A 21,009-nucleotide genomic window follows, 5' to 3' on the forward strand; every position below is an offset into this window, starting at 1 on the left:
TTAATTTTAGTTATATTTAGAAGCCCCGAGATTAGTTATGAAGAATGAGAAATCGACTCGTGGAGAAGGAGCAACCATCCAGTCATTGGAGATCTCTATTTGAATGGTAGTATATCTCATTTCTATTAGCAAACATGCATATGCTTTCTTCGTTTTAATTTTATTTTTTTGTATTGTTCTAGGTCGTTGGTAGGGGCGAACCCAAGATTTTGATAATGTGAGACCCAAACTAATGTTAACAATGTGGGATCCAAACTAATGTTAACAAATTAATATTATAATATATTTTTAGTGTCAGTCATTGGCATGAATATTACAGAATTGCTATTAAGAGATGGATAATGAGAGAGAAATACTATGACAATAAACAATATATAAACAATATATAAGATACATACGTTGATAGTGTCGACGTCAAAATAATTAAAGAATATATTTTTTATATTTACAAAAATGAAAAAATAAATGAATTAATTGCAAAAACTAATACCACTGCTGGATCTAGGGGGCGGTGCAACTAATTTCCTCTTATTCGGACGTAAAATTGCCATGTCCACTCTGAAAATAAAAGAAAAATCATTTTCACCTTAACCCAAGCCAGTACTAACACCTATAAGAAAATCCAATAAAGCACAAATGAACTAGTAATACCTAAGAGAAAATCCACAAAAGCTAGCGTAAGGATTCAAACTGGCGACTCCTAGTTTCTTGTCGGATTTGTCAACAAAATGTAATAAACAATATACTAACTTGGTAATGTTATATGCATATATAAGAGTGTCCACAAGAGACCAGCCACGACGGTCGCCGTGTTGCGCAGTACTGGGCTAGGAAAAAATACCGAAAAAATGATATATCGCTCATATCGTATTGAAAAATATCGAAAAATTATCGAATTTTCTGTATATCGTAATTTTCGATACGATACGGTATCGTATCGTAAGTTTTCGATACGATAACGATATGAATTTCCTTATATCGCGATATATCGTTTTATATCGAATATACGATACATATCGATATTTTTGATATATCGTTTTATATCGAATATACGATATATATCGTATATGTCGAAACATATTGAAATTCTATACATATTGAAGTTTAAAATAATAAATATATATAAATCCATTTAATTCATTCATATATTTAGAAAATATATATATGAAACCCTAATAAGAACACTATTTATTTTATTGTGTTGAAATTTTATTAATTTTTGTATTATTTTTCAGTTTTTGAAATTATATTTTTCGATATACAAGTATTCGATACGATAACATATTGATATTATCCATATCGAAAATTCGATTTATCGAAATTCGATATTTCGAAACTTTCGATACGATAACGATATGAAATTCTTTTATATCAATATTTTCGATACGAAATACGATACAACGTTTTCGATACTATATATCGTATCGACCCACTCCTAACCCCTAAGTGCAGCCGCGGCGGTCTATTGCAAGCCGGAGGGGCGCCGCGGAGCATGGGGGACAACCGAGTACCCTGCGGAGCCGTGGCAGGCGGCGGACAAGACGGTGGTGCCACGGTGGTCTATTGCGAGTCGCACAACCGCCGCGGCGGTATTGTCTTTAATTTTTTATTTTTATCAATAAAAATTCTATTCTTAATTCATTTTTTTTCATTCAATTCAATTCCATTTATTTTTGTCCAATTAATTTCTTTAAGTCTAATTATAATATACCAACAATTAAAAAAAATGTGAGGCGTAGTTGGAAATTTTTATGTGGTTGAGGCATGACTGTGATGACTAGGCGGATAAGTTTCTTTTTTGGCTGAAGCGTGGCTGTTCCACTTTTTATGGACACTCTAATAGTACCATATATAGTTAAATTCCAAATGGCCAGAGGCTTAATAGCACCCATGACTTTAAATTCGTGACAAATGCGGATGCATTGTGAATACTCGAAATAATTTTATGTGACTACTAGAGCACACACTAGAATGGGTGCACAAGAAAATCCAATTATTAGTTTAGGTGTATTAGTAATAGAGCAAGAACTCTCATTGACTTCACAAAAACTGTTTTTCTTTTGTCCAAATAGAATTAATTAATTAGGTGAATGAATTATCAAATCGGGCACCTTTCTCTTATATAATGATACTTCTCGACGGTTACCTAAAAGGAGAGATCTCTTAAAGATACGTAGAGTAGTAAATGATCCAGAAATTACAACTATTTTCTTGCATTTTAATTGATTGTACATAATTTATTTGACCTAGAATCATTACTACCTTTCACAAGCTCAGAACAATACCAAAGTTCTCAGGTTCGAATTCTCCATGGTGCGACATATAAATTTATGTTTATTTAACCATAAAAAAAAAAAGGAACAAGGTCCAACTTAATAGAAGACTAGAAACATTAAAAAAGGGATAGTTTGTATACATATTAGCAAAGTACTAGGGTATAATTAGAAAAAAAATCAAACCAATCTTCATTGTAGGCTAACAAGCAAGAATCTAATACTATCAAGTTGCAAAACACACCATTTACTTATGATATGAATTGCAAATAACTATAATGGTGTGTAGGGTATGTTTGTCCAGAAATTCAGTCCTCTCTCTCTATATGGTAACTTAATTCACTTTAGGCACATGAGAAATACAAAATTATGTACTAATATATTGGTTCTATTTCAGGTCGACTAGTGAGATCTCGTTCGATACGAATATTTTGGTATTCATTGATACATGTCACGTGTATATATATTAATTAGATAAATAAACGAGGTGTGTAAGTTATATAAGGTTGGTATGAAAGAATGCAAGAGTTGAGGAAATGCCTAAATACAACTCGTTAGTGGTGGTGATTTTGGTCCTCACCACTCTCGCATTTTCCGAATCCTTCAACTATGGGGACGCTCTATCAAAGAGCCTCCTCTACTTTGAGGCGCAGCGCTCTGGCCGGCTCCCTCACACCCAGAGAGTGAAGTGGCGCGACGACTCTGGCCTCCTTGATGGCCTCGAACAAGGGGTTTGTTTGACAATGACTTGTTTTATGTTGCGATCTCGTATTTTATCTCATTGCAATTTGAAATAGGTGGACTTGGTGGGAGGCTACTATGATGCCGGTGACAATGTGAAGTTTGGGCTGCCAATGGCCTACACAATTACTCTGCTTTCATGGAGTGTTGTTCAATATCGGGACGAAATAGGTGGCGCCGGCGAGCTCGATGTGGCCCTTGAAGCCATCAAATGGGGGACTGATTATTTCATCAAAGCTCATCCTCAGCCTCATGTTCTCTGGGCTCAAGTACCTCTCACCCTCTCTTCTTAACTTCTTTGCATTTATTCTCTCTTTTTATATATATATATATATTTATAAACTTTTCCTAAGTCCTCAAAACTCTGAGATGTGTAACTCGATCTTGTAGATCATGCTTCACGTGATGAAATATCAGACTATATTGGTAAATAATTAGACATTTACTTATCTGCATCGCCATTAATACTTATGTTAAGGTACTTAATAATGAGCAATTTTGATTTGATTAGCATAGCATATTTTTGCATGTTGGGTCATGGTGGGGTTCAAATTATCCCACATTATGGAATTAAACCTTATTCTATTAGTATGAGGTCTTTTAGAATCGCTCAACAATAAAATTTTAAGGACTTTGTTTAAAACGGACAATATCATACAAATCTGGAGTTCTAGTGTGCATTGTGGAACCCTCATAGACCAGTCTAGTCCAAAGCAAAAATGAGTTTTCATGTGACAGATAATAATCGGAAAGATATCCAGGTAGGAGATGGCGATACCGATCACCTCTGTTGGCAGCGGCCGGAGGACATGACGACATCCCGGCGCGCGTACAAGGTGGATGAGGAGAACCCCGGCAGTGAGGTGGTGGCGGAGACGGCGGCGGCTATGGCTGCAGCCTCCATTGTGTATAGCGAAACGAAGCCGGACTACTCCCGACTTCTTTTGGAACACGCGATACAGGTAAGTAGCAAATCTTCTTTTATTTGGTAAGGATAATCGTTTGTACACATAGCGGCCATTCGGTTGCCATGCTTACTTGTGATTAAGTTCATGACTAATCTTTATCCCTTGTCCTGTTGATAATATATCTTGGTCTGGTTACAAAATGCCAAGATTAGATTATATCTCATGATTAACCATTTCGCTTTGCCGTTAGACTAATTTAATTCTAGATAAATCCTATTGTATTTCACCATTATCTTGTGTAATAAACTGAACGTCATTATAGTGACAGTTTATTTGGCAGTTGTTTGAGTTTGGGGATAAATATAGAGGGAGATATGATGAGAGCATTCCAGTGGTGAAAGGGTACTATCCATCAGCGAGTGGGTACAAAGATGAGCTGCTGTGGGCTGCATTGTGGTTGTACAAAGCCACCGACAATCTCACTTATTTGAACTATGCCATTCAAAATGGGGAGTCATTTGGTGGAACCACTTGGGCCATCGCTGAGTTCAGCTGGGATGTTAAGTATGCTGGTGTTCAAGCCATTGCCGCCATGGTAATCTCCATTATTTTCTTCTAACCAAATATTTACTATTAATATTTACAAATTATAAATATCAATGTCATTTTGGAGAAAAACATGGTCATTGATCAAATTAATAAGTAAAAGCTATTGCGCAATACAATTGTCCAATACAAAGTAAAGAAATTAGCTTCCCAAATTTGATTAAAACCTCTATAAATACTTGACTGCCATTGTTTACTCTCACACAACATTGTACATTACATTTACTACACATTGAGAAACTTGGTTAATAACATAGTAGAAAAATATTGTTACATGATTTTCCCTCTCTTACTTGATTTTTTTCCATTGTAGTCAAGTAAAATTATCAAATTCTTTTTCAATTTTGCATCAATCGATTAAATATTTTTTATTTTCTTAAATGCGATTTTATTAATATAAATATTTGTATTCTTTTAATTTAAAATTAATTTAATGTTATATTATATTTTTGTCTAAATCCTTATTAGTATATTTCTTAACTTTATATTGTGCAGTATTTGTTTCTCAATATAAAGTTAGTACGAGGAAATAAATTGGGTCGTGCATTGCACAGGCAAGTAAACTAGTTATATTAGTAGGGACGTTTCCTTTAACTAATAGAATGCATTCATAAATTATAATTGCGTCACTGCAGCTTTTTTGACACTTTTAGTTTTTTCAAAACTTACGTTGTTTTTCTCAATAATTAATAGATGTAACAACAGTTTGGACCCACCTTTAAATTCCTAGCTTCGCTACTGGTTCTGTCTATTGATTTAACATCGGCATATATATATGTTGTAGTTACCAACGGAAGGGAGGAGTGAAGAAGAAAAGAAAATCCTAAAGCAATACCGATCAAAGGCAGAATTCTACATATGTGCTTGCTTGAACATGAACAACTCGACAAACGTGAAGCGCAGCCCGGGTGGCCTACTCTACACCCGTCAATGGAACAACTTGCAATACGTATCGAACGGGCTGCTTGTGCTGACAACCTACTCGGACCACCTCCGTTGGAGCAAGCAGAGCCTTGGGTGCGAGGCGGGTGTGGTGGGGTGGCATGAGATCCTGTCGTTTGTAAAGTCACAAATTGACTATATTCTGGGCGCGAACCCCATGGGAGTGAGCTACTTGGTGGGAGTGGAGCTGTCGTACCCGAAGAGGGTGCACCACAGGGGAGCATCGGCCGTGTCATATAGAGATAGCAAGGTTTTTGTTGGGTGCATGCAGGGCTACTATAGTTGGCTCCTTCGCGAAGCTCCCAACCCTAATGTACTGGTCGGGGCCCTTGTAGGGGGCCCCGATCTGTACGATCAATTCAGAGACAGCAGGTTTAACTTTGCACAAACCGAAGCCTGCACCTACAACACTGCATCTCTTGTTGGAGTTTTGGCCAAATTGAATGTACCTACTCCAAATAAATCTCTCTCTGACACATAGACACTTGGAATTGTTCAAACTATATAATAAAAACCATTCTTTAATTTCAAACTTTTTTAAGCTTTCACAAACATACTATATACACTGATTACCAAAATCATAAGTTCTTCAAATTAAAGTGAGAAGACAACTCTCAAATCTATACACAACTGAATAGCCCAAAGAAAAGAAAATAGCGAAAATCATATTGTACAGTTCTAATCCAAAGTATTAGCAACAATCTCAATTATTAACACCTCACACCAATCTCACTTTTAACTATTTTCTCAAACTAACCATTAAATGTCTCAGTGTATTGTTTCCTTTAAATATTCACCACCATTATATGTCACATACAATGAAATGGTCATTCTCATAGTAATATTCTCATAATGGAATGGTGATTAATTTCTAAAAGGTATAGAATGAAAGTAGAAATTATTATTTATTCTCTCATCCATTTCATTATATTAAGGATGACCTAAATTCATACATGCTTCGATCGATTCTATTTGAATGACAATTTATTTTAATTCGATTTCTAAATGAAAGTTCATTGAATAATTTGATTCAATTTGGACCCTTGTTTACCTCAACAAATTAGAATTGAGTTCAGCCTAGCCAAATACAAAAGATTGACCGAATCAGTGGCTATGAGTTCAATCACTTCGGTTCTTTTAAGAACTTGTTCTAGATCCTTCTTTCTCATGCTATATAAGCATGTAATGTAGTTCGATGCAATCAATGAATGAAATAGTTCAATTCTGGAGTTAAGCCAAATATGAAATTCTTTGTCTTTGCTTTCTTTTCAATGAGTTTGTTTGTTTCTTTTCATGGTATCAGAGTTGGATCTCTTTGATCCTAACTCTTGGACCTTTTATTGTTTCTTGTATCTTTCTAAAAATGGCAGAATCAAACGATTCAAATGCCAACTCTATTCCACTCTCTGCACTCCTATTTCAGTGAAGTTTATAGATGGTAACTTCCTAATGTGGTAGTAGCAAAAATGATTCCAGATCCGGCTGAAGGCATGATGCTAATTCCTGCATTCATAGCTTGGCAAAGACAGGATAGAAGAGTTGTAGGCTGGCTGTTATCTTCACTCTCAGAGGGAGCACTAGTTCTTGTGGTTGGTCTCAGATCTGCTAGAGACATTTGAAGTGCCCTTGAAACCAACTTTGCCAGCAGATCCACAACCAAGGTGATGCAATATAGGCAACAGATGCAAAATCCCAAGAAAAACACTCTTTCAATAAGTGAATATCTGAGCAAGATGAGGTCTTATTTTGACCTTCTTGGTTCAGTGGGATGTAGAATCTCTGATGGTGAACAGGTGTTACACCTTTTGGGAGGTTTAGGGCAGGACTATGATCATGCTGTCTATGCAGTGACTTCCAGAACTGAGCCATGGAGCATTGCTGATGTTAGCTCTTTTCTGTTGAGCTTTGAGTCAAGAATGGAGTCTACTAGAGCTCATGCTACTAGTGTTGAAGGTTCCCAACCTTCACTGAATCTGCTCCAGCAACAACAATCCCAGAAGAGGGACTTAAACTCCTACAATCCCAGATTTGACTCAAATGGTGGCAGAGGTGGTTCAAGGAATCAAAGGGGAGGCAGAGGTGGAAGAGGCTTTGGGAGAGGAAGCAACAAGATTATGTGTCAGCTTTGTGAAAAGCCAGGACACTCAGCAGCTAAGTGCTGGCATCTTTTTGAGCAAAATTATACTCCTCCTCAAATGCAGCAGATCAGAGGAAACTCACATCAGTAGCAAAGTTCAGCTCACATTGTTCAGTCAGTGCCTAGAACTCCTACAGCCCCTCTTTCTGTTGGAAATCAGTCTGAGTACCAGCTATGATCTTGGTGCATCTTCAAGCTGGTATCCGGATTCTGGAGCCACACACCATGTGGCAACCTCAACATCAGTTCTGAGTAAGTGGAGGTAAAACTCTTATTCTTGGAAATGGTTCTGCGGTTTCTATAGCCAATGTTGGAGAGTGATTAAGCCTCATTCTTCTAATTTCTCTAGAAAACTTCATCTTAGGAATCTCCTACATGTCCCAAACATCACCAAAAATCTTCTTAGTGTTTCTTACTTTGCAAAGGATAATAATGTGTTTTTTTAGTTTCATCCAAACTTCTATTTTGTCAAGGATCTTTGCACCAAGGAAGTCGTTCTCAAGGGAACTCTTGAGCAAGGTCTTTACCATTTCCTAGTTGACTATTCCCCAATCAAGAGAAGCCATAGCTCCAGTCCTCTTTCCAAATCAAGATGTTCCAGCAGTCTATTCATTAAATCTACCAAACTCCAGCTCTGCAAGTAGTTCTTCCAATAGTCCTAGCCTTGATATTGTCTTGTGGCATAATAGATGTTGTGAAACTTGCTTTAAATAGCTGTAATATTCCTTTTGTTTCAATAAAAAAAATTCATCACCTTGTGATCCTTGTTGTGTCTCTAAAGCACATAGAATGTCTTATTCAGCTTCATCTACTGTGATTAATTCTCCTCTTGAACTTGTTCATAGTGATCTTTGGGGTTCATCACCTATCTTCTCTAGAAATGGATTTTCATACTATATATCATTTCTCTAGATACACATGGATATACCTTTTGAAGCACAAAAATGATGCTTACTCAGCTTTTAAGCAATTTAAAGCAGTAGCATAAACTCTAAGATTAAAGCCCTTCAATCAGATTGGGGAGCTAAGTTTAAGGGACTTTCATCTTTTATCAAGGAGTGTGGGATCATTCATAGGATTTCCTGCCCTTATACACCTCAGCAAAATGGTCTTGCAGAACGAAAGCATAGGCACATTGTAGAGACTGGACTTGCTCTTGTGTCCCAAGCTTCCCTTCCTCACAACTTCTGTGATGATGCTTTTCTTATAGCAGTCCATCTTATAAATTTAATGCCTTCTAAGACCATTAAAAATGTCTCACCCCATGAAGCCTTATTCACTCAAAAACCAGATTACACCATGTTCAGAGTTTTTGGATGTCTCTGTTATCCATTGATCAAGCCCTATAGCAAACATAAGCTTCTTTTTAGATCAATGAAGGATACTTTTATTGGGTGTAGCCCATCTCATAAAGGGTATAAGGTCTTGCTTCCTTATGGAAATGTGATAATCACAAGGGATATTACTTTTGATGAATCTGTGTTCCCTTTCCATTCTTCTTCTGTTAATAGCTCAGACAACATTAGCTCATCTCCTATTCAGCCTATTCCATAATTTTTTCCAGATTTCTTTCACACTATTCAGTACCACCTTCATCTCCTCCCAATCCAGAACCTAATTCTCTCAATCCAGACCTCAGTGCTTCTTCTTTAACTCCCCACCACCATCCATTCCAGCTGATGGTGATCCTCCTGAGTCTTCTTCTTCTCCTGTACAAAATTCCGATTCTTCTTCATTAGTGTCGCAACCTCCTCAACATACTCAGCCTCCTAACAATACTCAGTCCACTCATCACATGACTACTCGGGCTAAAACAGACATTTCCAAGCCTAAGATTTACTCTCTGGCTATTTCTCCTAATATGCTTCCCAGGTCTGCACTTGAAGCTTTGCTCATTCCTATCTGGAAAGCAGCTATGCTCTCTGAATTTATTGCTCTTCAAAAAAATGGAACTTGGATCTTAACTACTTTGCCTCCTGGGAAGAATCTCATTGGCTGCACTGGGTGTTCAGAATTAAGTTTCATCTCTCAGGAGCTATTACTAGGCATAAGGCAAGACTTGTAGCTCAAGGATTCTCTCAGCAACCTGGTTTTGATTTCAATGAGATCTTTAGTCCAGTTGTAAAACCAAACACTATCAGATTAATCCTCAGTTTAGCTATGTCTCTTGGCTGGGCAGTGACTCATCTTGATGTCAATAATGCTTTTCTAAATGGAGATTTAAAGGAGCATATCTACATGAGGCAGCTGTTAGAGTTTGTATACTAGAAATCACGTTTCGAGTGATTGAATACTGTAAAACTCTTATTTTATTTTCCAATAAATAAAACAGGTTATTTTTGTCATAATGTTGTTATGTTTTACATTTAATGGATGTTAATGCATGTTTAAGTGTATAAGTTAACTTAACAAAGTCTATGTCTTTGTTTTAGTAGACCGGTTGTGGGCGTCGTCCACTTTAAGGTAATACGGTCAGTTCTAAAACAAAGAAAAAGATGAATTTCACAACCTAGATGGAATTTGACTATCCATCGAGAAAGGTTGCAATGTCAGTCCGCATATTTCTAAGCCTTACTGAAATAAGATGACATTGGTGTGGTATAGCACTGAACGGATCTAACAGCAAGACTTGCCTTAGGCTATCTACTGAAAGGCGAGGTCTTGATAAATATTTATTTCTTAATCAATGTAGGTTAGCATTGAGCATACGGTATTGATTATGCACTGCTTTGACTTATCAAATGGTGCGGGTTTTACGTAACCCAATTATCCTGATATATTGGGTAGTGGTGATCGATATCTAGCGGTGCTAGGATTGCTATTATATTGAATCGTGCGCGAGCTGAGTCTCGTTTGATAATGTCCTCAAGAGGAGCGCGAAACAAGGTTTTATTATTCGGAACCTAGCTAGTTGGAGTATGATTACTCTATGAATAATAAATAAGCGTTTCATGCTAAATCCATTCTTGGAATTAATAAGAAGTTAATTAATTAAGTCAATAGCAGACATTAATTAATTAATGGACATTTTAATCTTAAGCACGGGAAATGAAAGTTAAACGGAAACCCGGATTACTTGTAATTTCGGATTTGGATGGGGAGAGTTCAATATTACTTCTGTAGTGGCTGCTCGTAATATTCCAATTATAACTTATATTAAATTGTGGGTTCAATTTAATTAGTAAAAAGTAAATTGGATGAGCCCATATCCAAAACCTTCCATAGATCCCTGTCTGGGCCCAAAAGGAACTTAATATAAATAGGAGAATAAAGGAGACAGAAATAACACAATTTATTTTGCTCAAATTTTCGAAAATCATAGAGCTCCCCAGCTGTAGGAATTTTCGATTTTCTCTCCTATTTCAAAAAGGATTTCTTCTGTCTTCTTTATTTAAGTCCTAGTATTCTAGTAAGATCAGCCCACACTGATATTAGAGTACAGTTCGGGAACCAGAGAGAAGATTTGTGGTTTAGTACTCAAAGCATCACGTGGAGAAGAAGCTAGCCATCTTCAATTCTTTGGAGAATTAATTAGGTATTTTTCTGCTCCGTAGAAAAGCATGTTTTAGGTTTCAATATTCTTAAAGCATGATTAATTCAAGTTATGAGCATGATACATGTGATAATTACGCGAATAGGTTTTGTCTAAATAATCTGCTAAATAGATCTGAAAATTATGTGATTTATTATGCGCCCGCTTCCGCTGCCGGTTCCTTCAGCAGCCTCTGGGTTTTGAGCAGGGTGGTCATCACTTAGTTTGCAAGCTTAAGAAAGCTATTTATGGTCTTAAGCAGGCCTATAGAGCCTGGTTTTTGACCATCCATTCTGTTCTGATGTCTTTGGGTTTCTCTCAGTCGAAAGTTGATGCATCTATGTTTTTCCGGAAGAGAAATGATGAAGTAGTCTATCTCCTCATTTATGTAGATGATATGTTGATCACAGGTAACTCTACTTCTTCCATCAAGGCTGTAATTTTTCAACTCAACTCCCACTTCTCTTTAAAAGATCTTGGGAAGGTGAATCTATTCTTGGGTGTTCAAGTTGTCAAAACTGAAAATGGGTTGCACTTGTCTCAATCATCCTATATCAAGGATCTTCTAAAGAAAGCTAATATGGTTGGAGCAAAAGGATGCCCAACTCCTATGATTTCCGGTTGTGAGTTGAGCAAGAATATAAGAGAACCTGTGACTGATCCTAAGTTATACAGGAGTGTCGTTGGAGCTCTGCAATATGCCACCATTACTAGGCCGAATATTAACTTTGTTGTCAACAAAGTTAGTCAATATATGTCATCTCCACTAGATACTCACTGGAGGGCAGTGAAAAGGATACTCAGGTATTTATTTGGTACTTTGGACTATGGCATCCAGATTTATAAATCGAATGGAGCCATATCGGCCTTCTCTGATGCAGATTGGGCAGCTGACATTGATGATAGGAGATCAACAAGTGGATTTTGTACATACTTTGGAAGAAACTTGATATCTTGGTGTGTGAAGAAGCAAGCAGTGGTGGCTAGATCAAGCACTGAGGCAGAGTATAGAAGCCTTGGCTCTAGCTGCTTCTGAAGTTACTTGGTTGAACTCAATACTTGATGAACCCAAGATTCAAAAAAAGGGAAATACAGTCATTTGGGTGGATAACTTGAGTGCAATCTCTAGCTTCAAATCATGTTTTGCATGCTCGAACTAAACACATTGAGTTGGATATCCATTTTGTTCATGACAAGGTTTTAGCAAAGGAAATTGAGCTAAGGCATGTTCCTTCTATGGATCAGATTTGTGGTTTAGTACTCAAAGCATCACGTGGAGAAGAAGCTAGCCATCTTCAATTCTTTGGAGAATTAATTAGGCATTTTTCTGCTCCGTAGAAAAACATGTTTTAGGTTTCAATATTCTTAAAGCATGATTAATTCAAGTTATGAGCATGATACATGTGATAATTACGCGAATAGGTTTTGTCTAAATAATCTGCTAAATAGATCTGAAAATTATGTGATTTATTATGCGCCCGCTTCCGCTGCCGGTTCCTTCAATTGGTATCAGAGCCAGTCTTTGGCTCTGATTATTTGGATTTAAATTTCGCGAAATTCATGTATGCATGTTTTAATTGATTGCGAAGCATGTTCTTGCGTTTTTTTTTATTATTTATGTTTTATGCATGATGAACTCAAGAACATTCGAATCATAGAACTTGAATTATTCGAACGTGTGAGATGTGCGATTCGTCGGCGCTTGCGCCGGGATGAATCGCACTACGTACGATCAGAGTAGGGTAGTCGAAAGAGGAGGAGCCGAGGGTCGACGGAAAAGGGGCTCGTGCCGGCCGAACCCGTCGAACCCTAGCCGGCCTCGATCTAATCGACGAATACGTCGATTGAGTGGGAGCGAGGGGCGCGATCAGCCGGCGACGTGCAGACGAGGGTGGACTCATGCACGCCGCCGGGAAGACCGCCGTTCCCGGCACAATCCACGAACCATGACCGATCAGTGGGAGCTTCGGAGCGATCATCCGGCGACGTGAATACGTGCGAGGGCACGTCTACGCCGCCGATGAGACCGCGGCGCCGATTTTCTCACAGCTTGAACGGTGATCGACGGCGCGACATGGTGGCGAAGCCACCGGGAAAAAGCCGTGATGAACCCTAGCCCTAACCCTAACCCACCAGAACCCTAGTCGACCGCGCCGGTGGTACGCGACCGAGAGCAGCCGCACCTAGCGCGGCGGTTGCTGGCTCGCGTGAGACCGCCGGAGCAGTGGGAGAACGCCGCAGCTTCGCGGCTTTAGCCGCGCGGTTGGTGATCGACGATGGATGGTGACTTGGCGGTTTTACCGCCGGGAAGAAGGGAGTCGCGGCGAAGCCGCGAAGGAGGGAGGAAGCGACGCGCCGTTCGGCGCGAACCGCCGGCGGCTGTCGGGCGGCGAACACGCCGCTCCGGCGAGAGTCTCCGGCGGCGTCTTCAAATCTTCGTCATTGATGATTCGTGCGAACCTCGAATCACTAGATATTGACGAAAGATTATTTTAATGATTATTTAATTCATTAATTAATAGATATCATTAAAAATAATATTATTTAATGAAATAAAATATTTTGGAAAGATTTTCCTAGATTTTAGGAATATTTTGATTATTTTCTATATCTATGAATATTTTATATCCTAGATGATATAGATAAGAATAATTAAATGGTTTCCTAATTATAATATATATCTAGAATCAATAAGATATATATATAAGATTACATTAAATAATATAATTAATTATCTTCCTAATCTTGAACTTGGAAATTATATGAATTTAATTTTTCATGTCTAATTAAGATTATAAATAATGTACTTTATTTTATGTATATCTTATAGTAAGACATGAATAAGAATTAAATTCTAGTTTAATGATTCCTAAACTAAGATACTAAAGATATTAAAAGATTTAATTATCCAGTCAATTAAATACCAACAGAATTTAATTAGTCTTAATCTGCCTTAAGGCTAAAGGATAATTAATGAAAAACCATAACTAAAATGTCTAAGCGATAATTATGAACTTAAGGTTTATATATGGTCTCCATCGGTTGGACTGCCAAATTTTGTGAAGCTGATTTTCTAATATTATCGCCACCTACAAAGTAGGGACAATAATCCTACGAAAACGGTAAGTTCATAAGGGCGGACTTCTCACATAATAAATAGAATGAACTAGAAAGTGGTTCCCAATATTATTGCCACCTGCAAAGTGGGGACAATAATCCTAAGGAACTGCAATTTTCAGGGTTCAATCAGAATTTATAAGATAGCTTGGTTTTGTTATCAGCGCACGAACATTGTTATGGGAGTGTGTTGTAGAAACAAAATTCTGTAATGCTAAATCTGATGGTCATGCTTAGGCAGCATTTGGCGTGTTGACCTCCAAATGAGGAAGATATTGATGCGTCGGTGTTGTGACCAGTAATATTGTAAAGTTTTTGATGCGTACTAACCTCCAAAGGAGGATAAAATTTATTAATTTTGCTGTTGTAAGATTTTGAAAAGTTCTATGGTTAATCTACTCAATTTCCTTACATAAGTTTATGACAAATAGTAAAATCTTCTGTTTGCAGTGCAATAAAATCCGTCAAGATGTCTTTTAATCCTCTTTCTGCCATTCTCAAAGAAAACAAACTCGAAGGCCAAAATTACATCGAATGGAAACAAAACTTGGATATCGTTCTCACAGCCGAAGAGTACAAGTTCGTGCTCACTACTCCACGCCCAGCTGTGCCGGCAGCTAATGCCGCGCAAGCACTGCGAGATGCGCATAGACGGTGGCATAAGGCGAATGAGATGGCTAAGTGCTATATGTTGGCTTCTATGTCATCAGTACTCAAGCATCAGCATTCAGCCATGGAAACTGCCGCCGAGATCATGACAAATCTCGCAAATCTTTTTGGTACTCAGAATCGAACGGCTAAGTCTCAAGCTGTTCGGAGTATCATGACGAAGTCTATGAAGGAAGGCTCGTCTGTGAGGCAACACGTCCTCGAGATGATGAGTCACCTCAACCAAATTGAGGTACTGGGAGGGACGATCGATCCCGAGTCCCAGGTTACTATTATCCTTCAGAGTCTTCCCCCTAGCTTCCAACAGTTCAAGCTCAACTTCGAGATGAACAAGCGGAATTACACTTTGGCAGAGCTGCTGACTGAACTTCAGTCGGCGGAGGACCTAATGGTTCAAGCTAAGGTAGCTATGTTGAGTTTGGCGCCTAATTCCTCTGGCTCTAAGCCTAGAAAAGGAAAGAAAAAGGCACCGAACCCAGTGGCAGCTAAGAATGCTAAGGGAAAGAAGAAACAGCGGGGTGACAAGAAGCAAACAGGAAAGTGCTTCAAATGTGAAGAGAAAGGTCATTGGAAGCCAGATTGTCCTAAAAAGGGCAAGGCTACAGGTATGCACCATGCTCTAGTAGTCGAGTCATGTTTGGCTTCGACATCTACTCATACTTGGGTTATTGATACTGGAGCAACTGATCATATATGTTTTGATCCTGACTTAATGCAGGTGACAAGACGGCTACATGATCGTGAGATCGAAGTCCAGCTGGGCGACGCTACGAAAGTGGCGGCCGTTGCAGTGGGAGACGTTTATTTACGTTTTTCTAGTGATAGATTTTTGATTTTGAAGAATGTTTTGTTGATACCCTCTTTTAGAAGAAATTTAATTTCAGTTTCTAAATTGTCTTTTGATGGATATTCGATTTCTTTTAATGACAATTGCGTTATTAAGAAAGATGGTTCTTATATCTGTCGTGGTATCATGGAAAATAATCTGTACACGATCACTTCTACACAATTTAATCAACGCAAATCTGAACTCAATGCTACATCGAAAATTTCTAAGAAAAGAAAAGAACCTTCAAGTTCAATGAATGATACGTACTTATGGCACCTACGACTTGGTCATGCCAACGAAAGAAGGATTCATGCGATGGTTGATCAAGATCTTATTAAAGGTCTTGAGAAGAAACCGTTTTCGAAGTGTGAATCCTGTCTCGAAGGCAAGATGACTAAGAGACCTTTTAGGTCAAAGGGGAATAGGGCCAAGGAAGTACTTGAGCTCATTCATACTGATGTGTGTGGACCAATGTCAACCGAGGCAAGGGGCGGCTATCGATACTTTGTCACCTTTATAGATGACTTCTCGAAAGTTGGATATGTCTATTTGATGCGCTACAAGTCTGAAACTTTTGACAAGTTCAAGGAGTTTAAGGCTAAAGTAGAGACGCGTCATAGCAAGACTATCAAATGCCTGCGATCTGATCGCGGAGGCGAGTACCTAAGTGCCGAGTTTTTGGACTACTTATCAGTGGCAGGAATTCAATCCCAAACGACTGCGCCGTGCACACCCCAGCAGAATGGCGTAGCTGAAAGAAGGAATAGGACCTTATTAAATATGGTCCGCTCGATGATGAGTTATGCACGGTTACCTGTTTCGTTTTGGGGGCATGCGTTGCTTTCCGCAACTTATCTCTTTGACCACTTACCTTCTAAATCAGTTCCTACTACCCCATATGAGTTGTGGAATGGGCGAAAACCCAATCTAGAACATCTCAGAGTATTGGAAAAGGATCCAACTAAACTGGAGTCTAGGACTGAGGTTTGTGTGTTTATAGGATACCCTAGAGGAACGAAAGCTTATGAATTCTATAGTCTCAGAGATCAGAAAGTGATTGTGAGCACTCATGCCACATTCTTAGAGGAAGACTATGTAATGAATCATAAGTCCAGCAGTGAGATAGCTCTTGAAGAGCTAACTCAAGTCACAACTTCCATTAACCAAGAACAATCACCTAGTGTAACAACAATTCCAGAAATTTCAACTAATACTCCAGATATTGTAGTGCCGCGCCGCAGTGGGAGGGTCTCTCATGAGCCCGATAGATACATTGGTTTGGGTGAGTGCATGGATCACTCCTCGGACAGCAATGTACTTGATCCCTGGAATTTTGCAGAGGCGCATGCAGATGTCGATCATTGCGAATGGGTGAAAGCAATGGATTCGGAACTACAATCAATGGTAGACAAAGACGTCTACGATTTGTCTGTCCTACCCGAAGGCTGTACTGCCATTGGGAGCAAGTGGATATATAAACGTAAACGTGGACCCGATGGACGAGTTAAAGTCTTCAAGGCAAGACTAGTGGCTAAGGGGTATACCCAAAAGGAAGGCATCGATTACGATGAGACCTTCTCCCCAGTGGCCATGCTCAAATCGATCCGTATACTTTTGTCTATAGCAGCTTACATGGATTGGGAAGTATGGCAGATGGACGTTAAGACTGCGTTTTTAAACGGGAGTCTTGAGGAGACCATCTACATGGAACAACCCGAAGGCTATGTGATAAAGGGCAAGGAACATATGGTTTGGAAGCTTAAGAAGGCCATTTATGGCCTCAAGCAAGCGTCTAGATCATGGAACCAGTGTTTCGATCAAACCGTTCAAAAGTTTGGATTCGAAAAATGCCCTAATGAAAGCTGTGTGTATAAGAAGATTGAAAAAGGAAATGTTGTGTTCTTAGTTTTGTATGTAGATGACATTCTTCTAATTGGAAACAATAAAAAGATGTTGTCATCAGTGCGAACTTGGTTGTCCAGCCAGTTCGAGATGAAAGATATGGGAGATGCGGGGCACATTCTCGGTATCAAGGTTCTTAGGAACCGAGGTAAGAGAATGTTGTGCTTATCCCAAGAATCTTACATTGAAACAGTACTTAGACGCTTTAGCATGCAAGATTCCAAGAAAGGTTTCCTACCTTTTAGACATGGCATCCATTTATCTCAAGAGATGTGTCCTAAAACAGCATCTGAGATAGCAGAGATGAGAAGGATACCATATGCCTCGGCAGTTGGTAGTCTCATGTATGCTATGCTTTGTACTAGACCCGATATCTGCTTTACTGTTGGCATGGTAGCAAGATATCAATCAAATCCCGGCCAAGGACATTGGACTGCCGTAAAGAACATACTCAAGTACCTTAATCGGACTAAGGACTATGTTCTAGTTTACAATGCAGCCGAGCTCTGTCCTTTAGGATATACAGATTCAGATTTTCAATCTGATGTAGATTCGAGGAAATCAACTTCCGGATATGTGTTTACCTTAGGAGGTGGAGCCGTAATTTGGAAGAGTGTAAAGCAGAAATGCATTGCAGACTCTACCATGGAAGCCGAATATGTGGCCGCTTCGGAGGCTGCAAAAGAGGCTGTATGGCTTAAGAACTTCCTTCTGGACTTAGGTGTGGTTGCGAATATGCCCAAGAGCATCACCATTTATTGTGATAATTCTGGTGCTGTGGCAAACTCGAGGGAACCACGTGCTCATAAAGCGAGCAAGCACATAGAGAGGAAGTATCATATCATTCGAGATATAGTGCAGAGAGGAGACATACAAGTGGTCAAGATTGAGTCAGAGAACAACCTGGCAGATCCTTTCACGAAGGCATTAGCGGTAAAGCCGTATGAAAGCCATGTTGAAGGAATGGGAGTTCGACTAATTCAAGACCTCAATCCGCTTTCAGTATAAGTGGGAGATTTTAGACGTTAGCACATTTTTTGTATACTCGAAAGTGTTTTGAGTATAAGTGGGAGATTGTTAGAGTTTGTATACTAGAAATCACGTTTCGAGTGATTGAATACTGTAAAACTCTTATTTTATTTTCCAATAAATAAAACAGGTTATTTTTGTCATAATGTTGTTATGTTTTACATTTAATGGATGTTAATGCATGTTTAAGTGTATAAGTTAACTTAACAAAGTCTATGTCTTTGTTTTAGTAGACCGGTTGTGGGCGTCGTCCACTTTAAGGTAATACGGTCAGTTCTAAAACAAAGAAAAAGATGAATTTCACAACCTAGATGGAATTTGACTATCCATCGAGAAAGGTTGCAATGTCAGTCCGCATATTTCTAAGCCTTACTGAAATAAGATGACATTGGTGTGGTATAGCACTGAACGGATCTAACAGCAAGACTTGCCTTAGGCTATCTACTGAAAGGCGAGGTCTTGATAAATATTTATTTCTTAATCAATGTAGGTTAGCATTGAGCATACGGTATTGATTATGCACTGCTTTGACTTATCAAATGGTGCGGGTTTTACGTAACCCAATTATCCTGATATATTGGGTAGTGGTGATCGATATCTAGCGGTGCTAGGATTGCTATTATATTGAATCGTGCGCGAGCTGAGTCTCGTTTGATAATGTCCTCAAGAGGAGCGCGAAACAAGGTTTTATTATTCGGAACCTAGCTAGTTGGAGTATGATTACTCTATGAATAATAAATAAGCGTTTCATGCTAAATCCATTCTTGGAATTAATAAGAAGTTAATTAATTAAGTCAATAGCAGACATTAATTAATTAATGGACATTTTAATCTTAAGCACGGGAAATGAAAGTTAAACGGAAACCCGGATTACTTGTAATTTCGGATTTGGATGGGGAGAGTTCAATATTACTTCTGTAGTGGCTGCTCGTAATATTCCAATTATAACTTATATTAAATTGTGGGTTCAATTTAATTAGTAAAAAGTAAATTGGATGAGCCCATATCCAAAACCTTCCATAGATCCCTGTCTGGGCCCAAAAGGAACTTAATATAAATAGGAGAATAAAGGAGACAGAAATAACACAATTTATTTTGCTCAAATTTTCGAAAATCATAGAGCTCCCCAGCTGTAGGAATTTTCGATTTTCTCTCCTATTTCAAAAAGGATTTCTTCTGTCTTCTTTATTTAAGTCCTAGTATTCTAGTAAGATCAGCCCACACTGATATTAGAGTACAGTTCGGGAACCAGAGAGAAGATTTGTGGTTTAGTACTCAAAGCATCACGTGGAGAAGAAGCTAGCCATCTTCAATTCTTTGGAGAATTAATTAGGTATTTTTCTGCTCCGTAGAAAAGCATGTTTTAGGTTTCAATATTCTTAAAGCATGATTAATTCAAGTTATGAGCATGATACATGTGATAATTACGCGAATAGGTTTTGTCTAAATAATCTGCTAAATAGATCTGAAAATTATGTGATTTATTATGCGCCCGCTTCCGCTGCCGGTTCCTTCAGCAGCCTCTGGGTTTTGAGCAGGGTGGTCATCACTTAGTTTGCAAGCTTAAGAAAGCTATTTATGGTCTTAAGCAGGCCTATAGAGCCTGGTTTTTGACCATCCATTCTGTTCTGATGTCTTTGGGTTTCTCTCAGTCGAAAGTTGATGCATCTATGTTTTTCCGGAAGAGAAATGATGAAGTAGTCTATCTCCTCATTTATGTAGATGATATGTTGATCACAGGTAACTCTACTTCTTCCATCAAGGCTGTAATTTTTCAACTCAACTCCCACTTCTCTTTAAAAGATCTTGGGAAGGTGAATCTATTCTTGGGTGTTCAAGTTGTCAAAACTGAAAATGGGTTGCACTTGTCTCAATCATCCTATATCAAGGATCTTCTAAAGAAAGCTAATATGGTTGGAGCAAAAGGATGCCCAACTCCTATGATTTCCGGTTGTGAGTTGAGCAAGAATATAAGAGAACCTGTGACTGATCCTAAGTTATACAGGAGTGTCGTTGGAGCTCTGCAATATGCCACCATTACTAGGCCGAATATTAACTTTGTTGTCAACAAAGTTAGTCAATATATGTCATCTCCACTAGATACTCACTGGAGGGCAGTGAAAAGGATACTCAGGTATTTATTTGGTACTTTGGACTATGGCATCCAGATTTATAAATCGAATGGAGCCATATCGGCCTTCTCTGATGCAGATTGGGCAGCTGACATTGATGATAGGAGATCAACAAGTGGATTTTGTACATACTTTGGAAGAAACTTGATATCTTGGTGTGTGAAGAAGCAAGCAGTGGTGGCTAGATCAAGC

At 38.6% G+C, this 21,009-nt stretch overlaps 1 protein-coding gene and 1 pseudogene across 3 annotated transcripts; both read left to right on the forward strand.

Moving 5' to 3' along the window:
* The first annotated feature begins 2,760 nt into the window (after positions 1-2,760).
* On the forward strand, positions 2,761-5,987 carry LOC125209581 (endoglucanase 11-like). Of its 2 annotated transcripts, none has more exons than XM_089067331.1 (5): positions 2,761-3,004; positions 3,071-3,283; positions 3,776-3,976; positions 4,251-4,517; positions 5,313-5,987. In XM_089067331.1, exons 1-5 carry the CDS (start codon positions 2,810-2,812, stop codon positions 5,949-5,951), a joined length of 1,515 nt encoding a protein of 504 aa, XP_088923457.1. In that variant the 5' UTR covers positions 2,761-2,809; the 3' UTR covers positions 5,952-5,987. The 2 variants fall into 2 exon arrangements, with proteins under 2 accessions (XP_088923457.1, XP_047965133.1); XM_048109176.2 differs by having other exon boundaries at positions 2,762-3,004; positions 4,263-4,517.
* Positions 5,988-6,614: 627 nt separating this feature from the next.
* LOC125217143 (uncharacterized) lies at positions 6,615-9,929 on the forward strand (annotated as a pseudogene). The gene is made up of 2 exons (XR_016136534.1): positions 6,615-7,869; positions 8,081-9,929. The product of XR_016136534.1 is annotated as an uncharacterized LOC125217143 (transcript).
* Positions 9,930-21,009: the final 11,080 nt, after the last annotated feature.

This window comes from Salvia hispanica, chromosome 3 (genome assembly GCF_029641045.1).
Source record: "Salvia hispanica isolate PSC_SH4W2 chromosome 3, Shi_PSC_v1, whole genome shotgun sequence".
Lineage (NCBI taxonomy): Eukaryota > Viridiplantae > Streptophyta > Magnoliopsida > Lamiales > Lamiaceae > Salvia > Salvia hispanica.

Coding starts and splice junctions, on each gene's coding strand:
- LOC125209581 (XM_089067331.1), top strand. CDS start 2,810: ATGCCTAAATACAACTCGTTAGTGGTGGTGATTTTGGTCCTCACCACT. Junction 3,977..4,250: donor TTTTGGAACACGCGATACAG/GTAAGTAGCAAA, acceptor TTATAGTGACAG/TTTATTTGGCAGTTGTTTGA. Junction 4,518..5,312: donor TTCAAGCCATTGCCGCCATG/GTAATCTCCATT, acceptor TATATGTTGTAG/TTACCAACGGAAGGGAGGAG.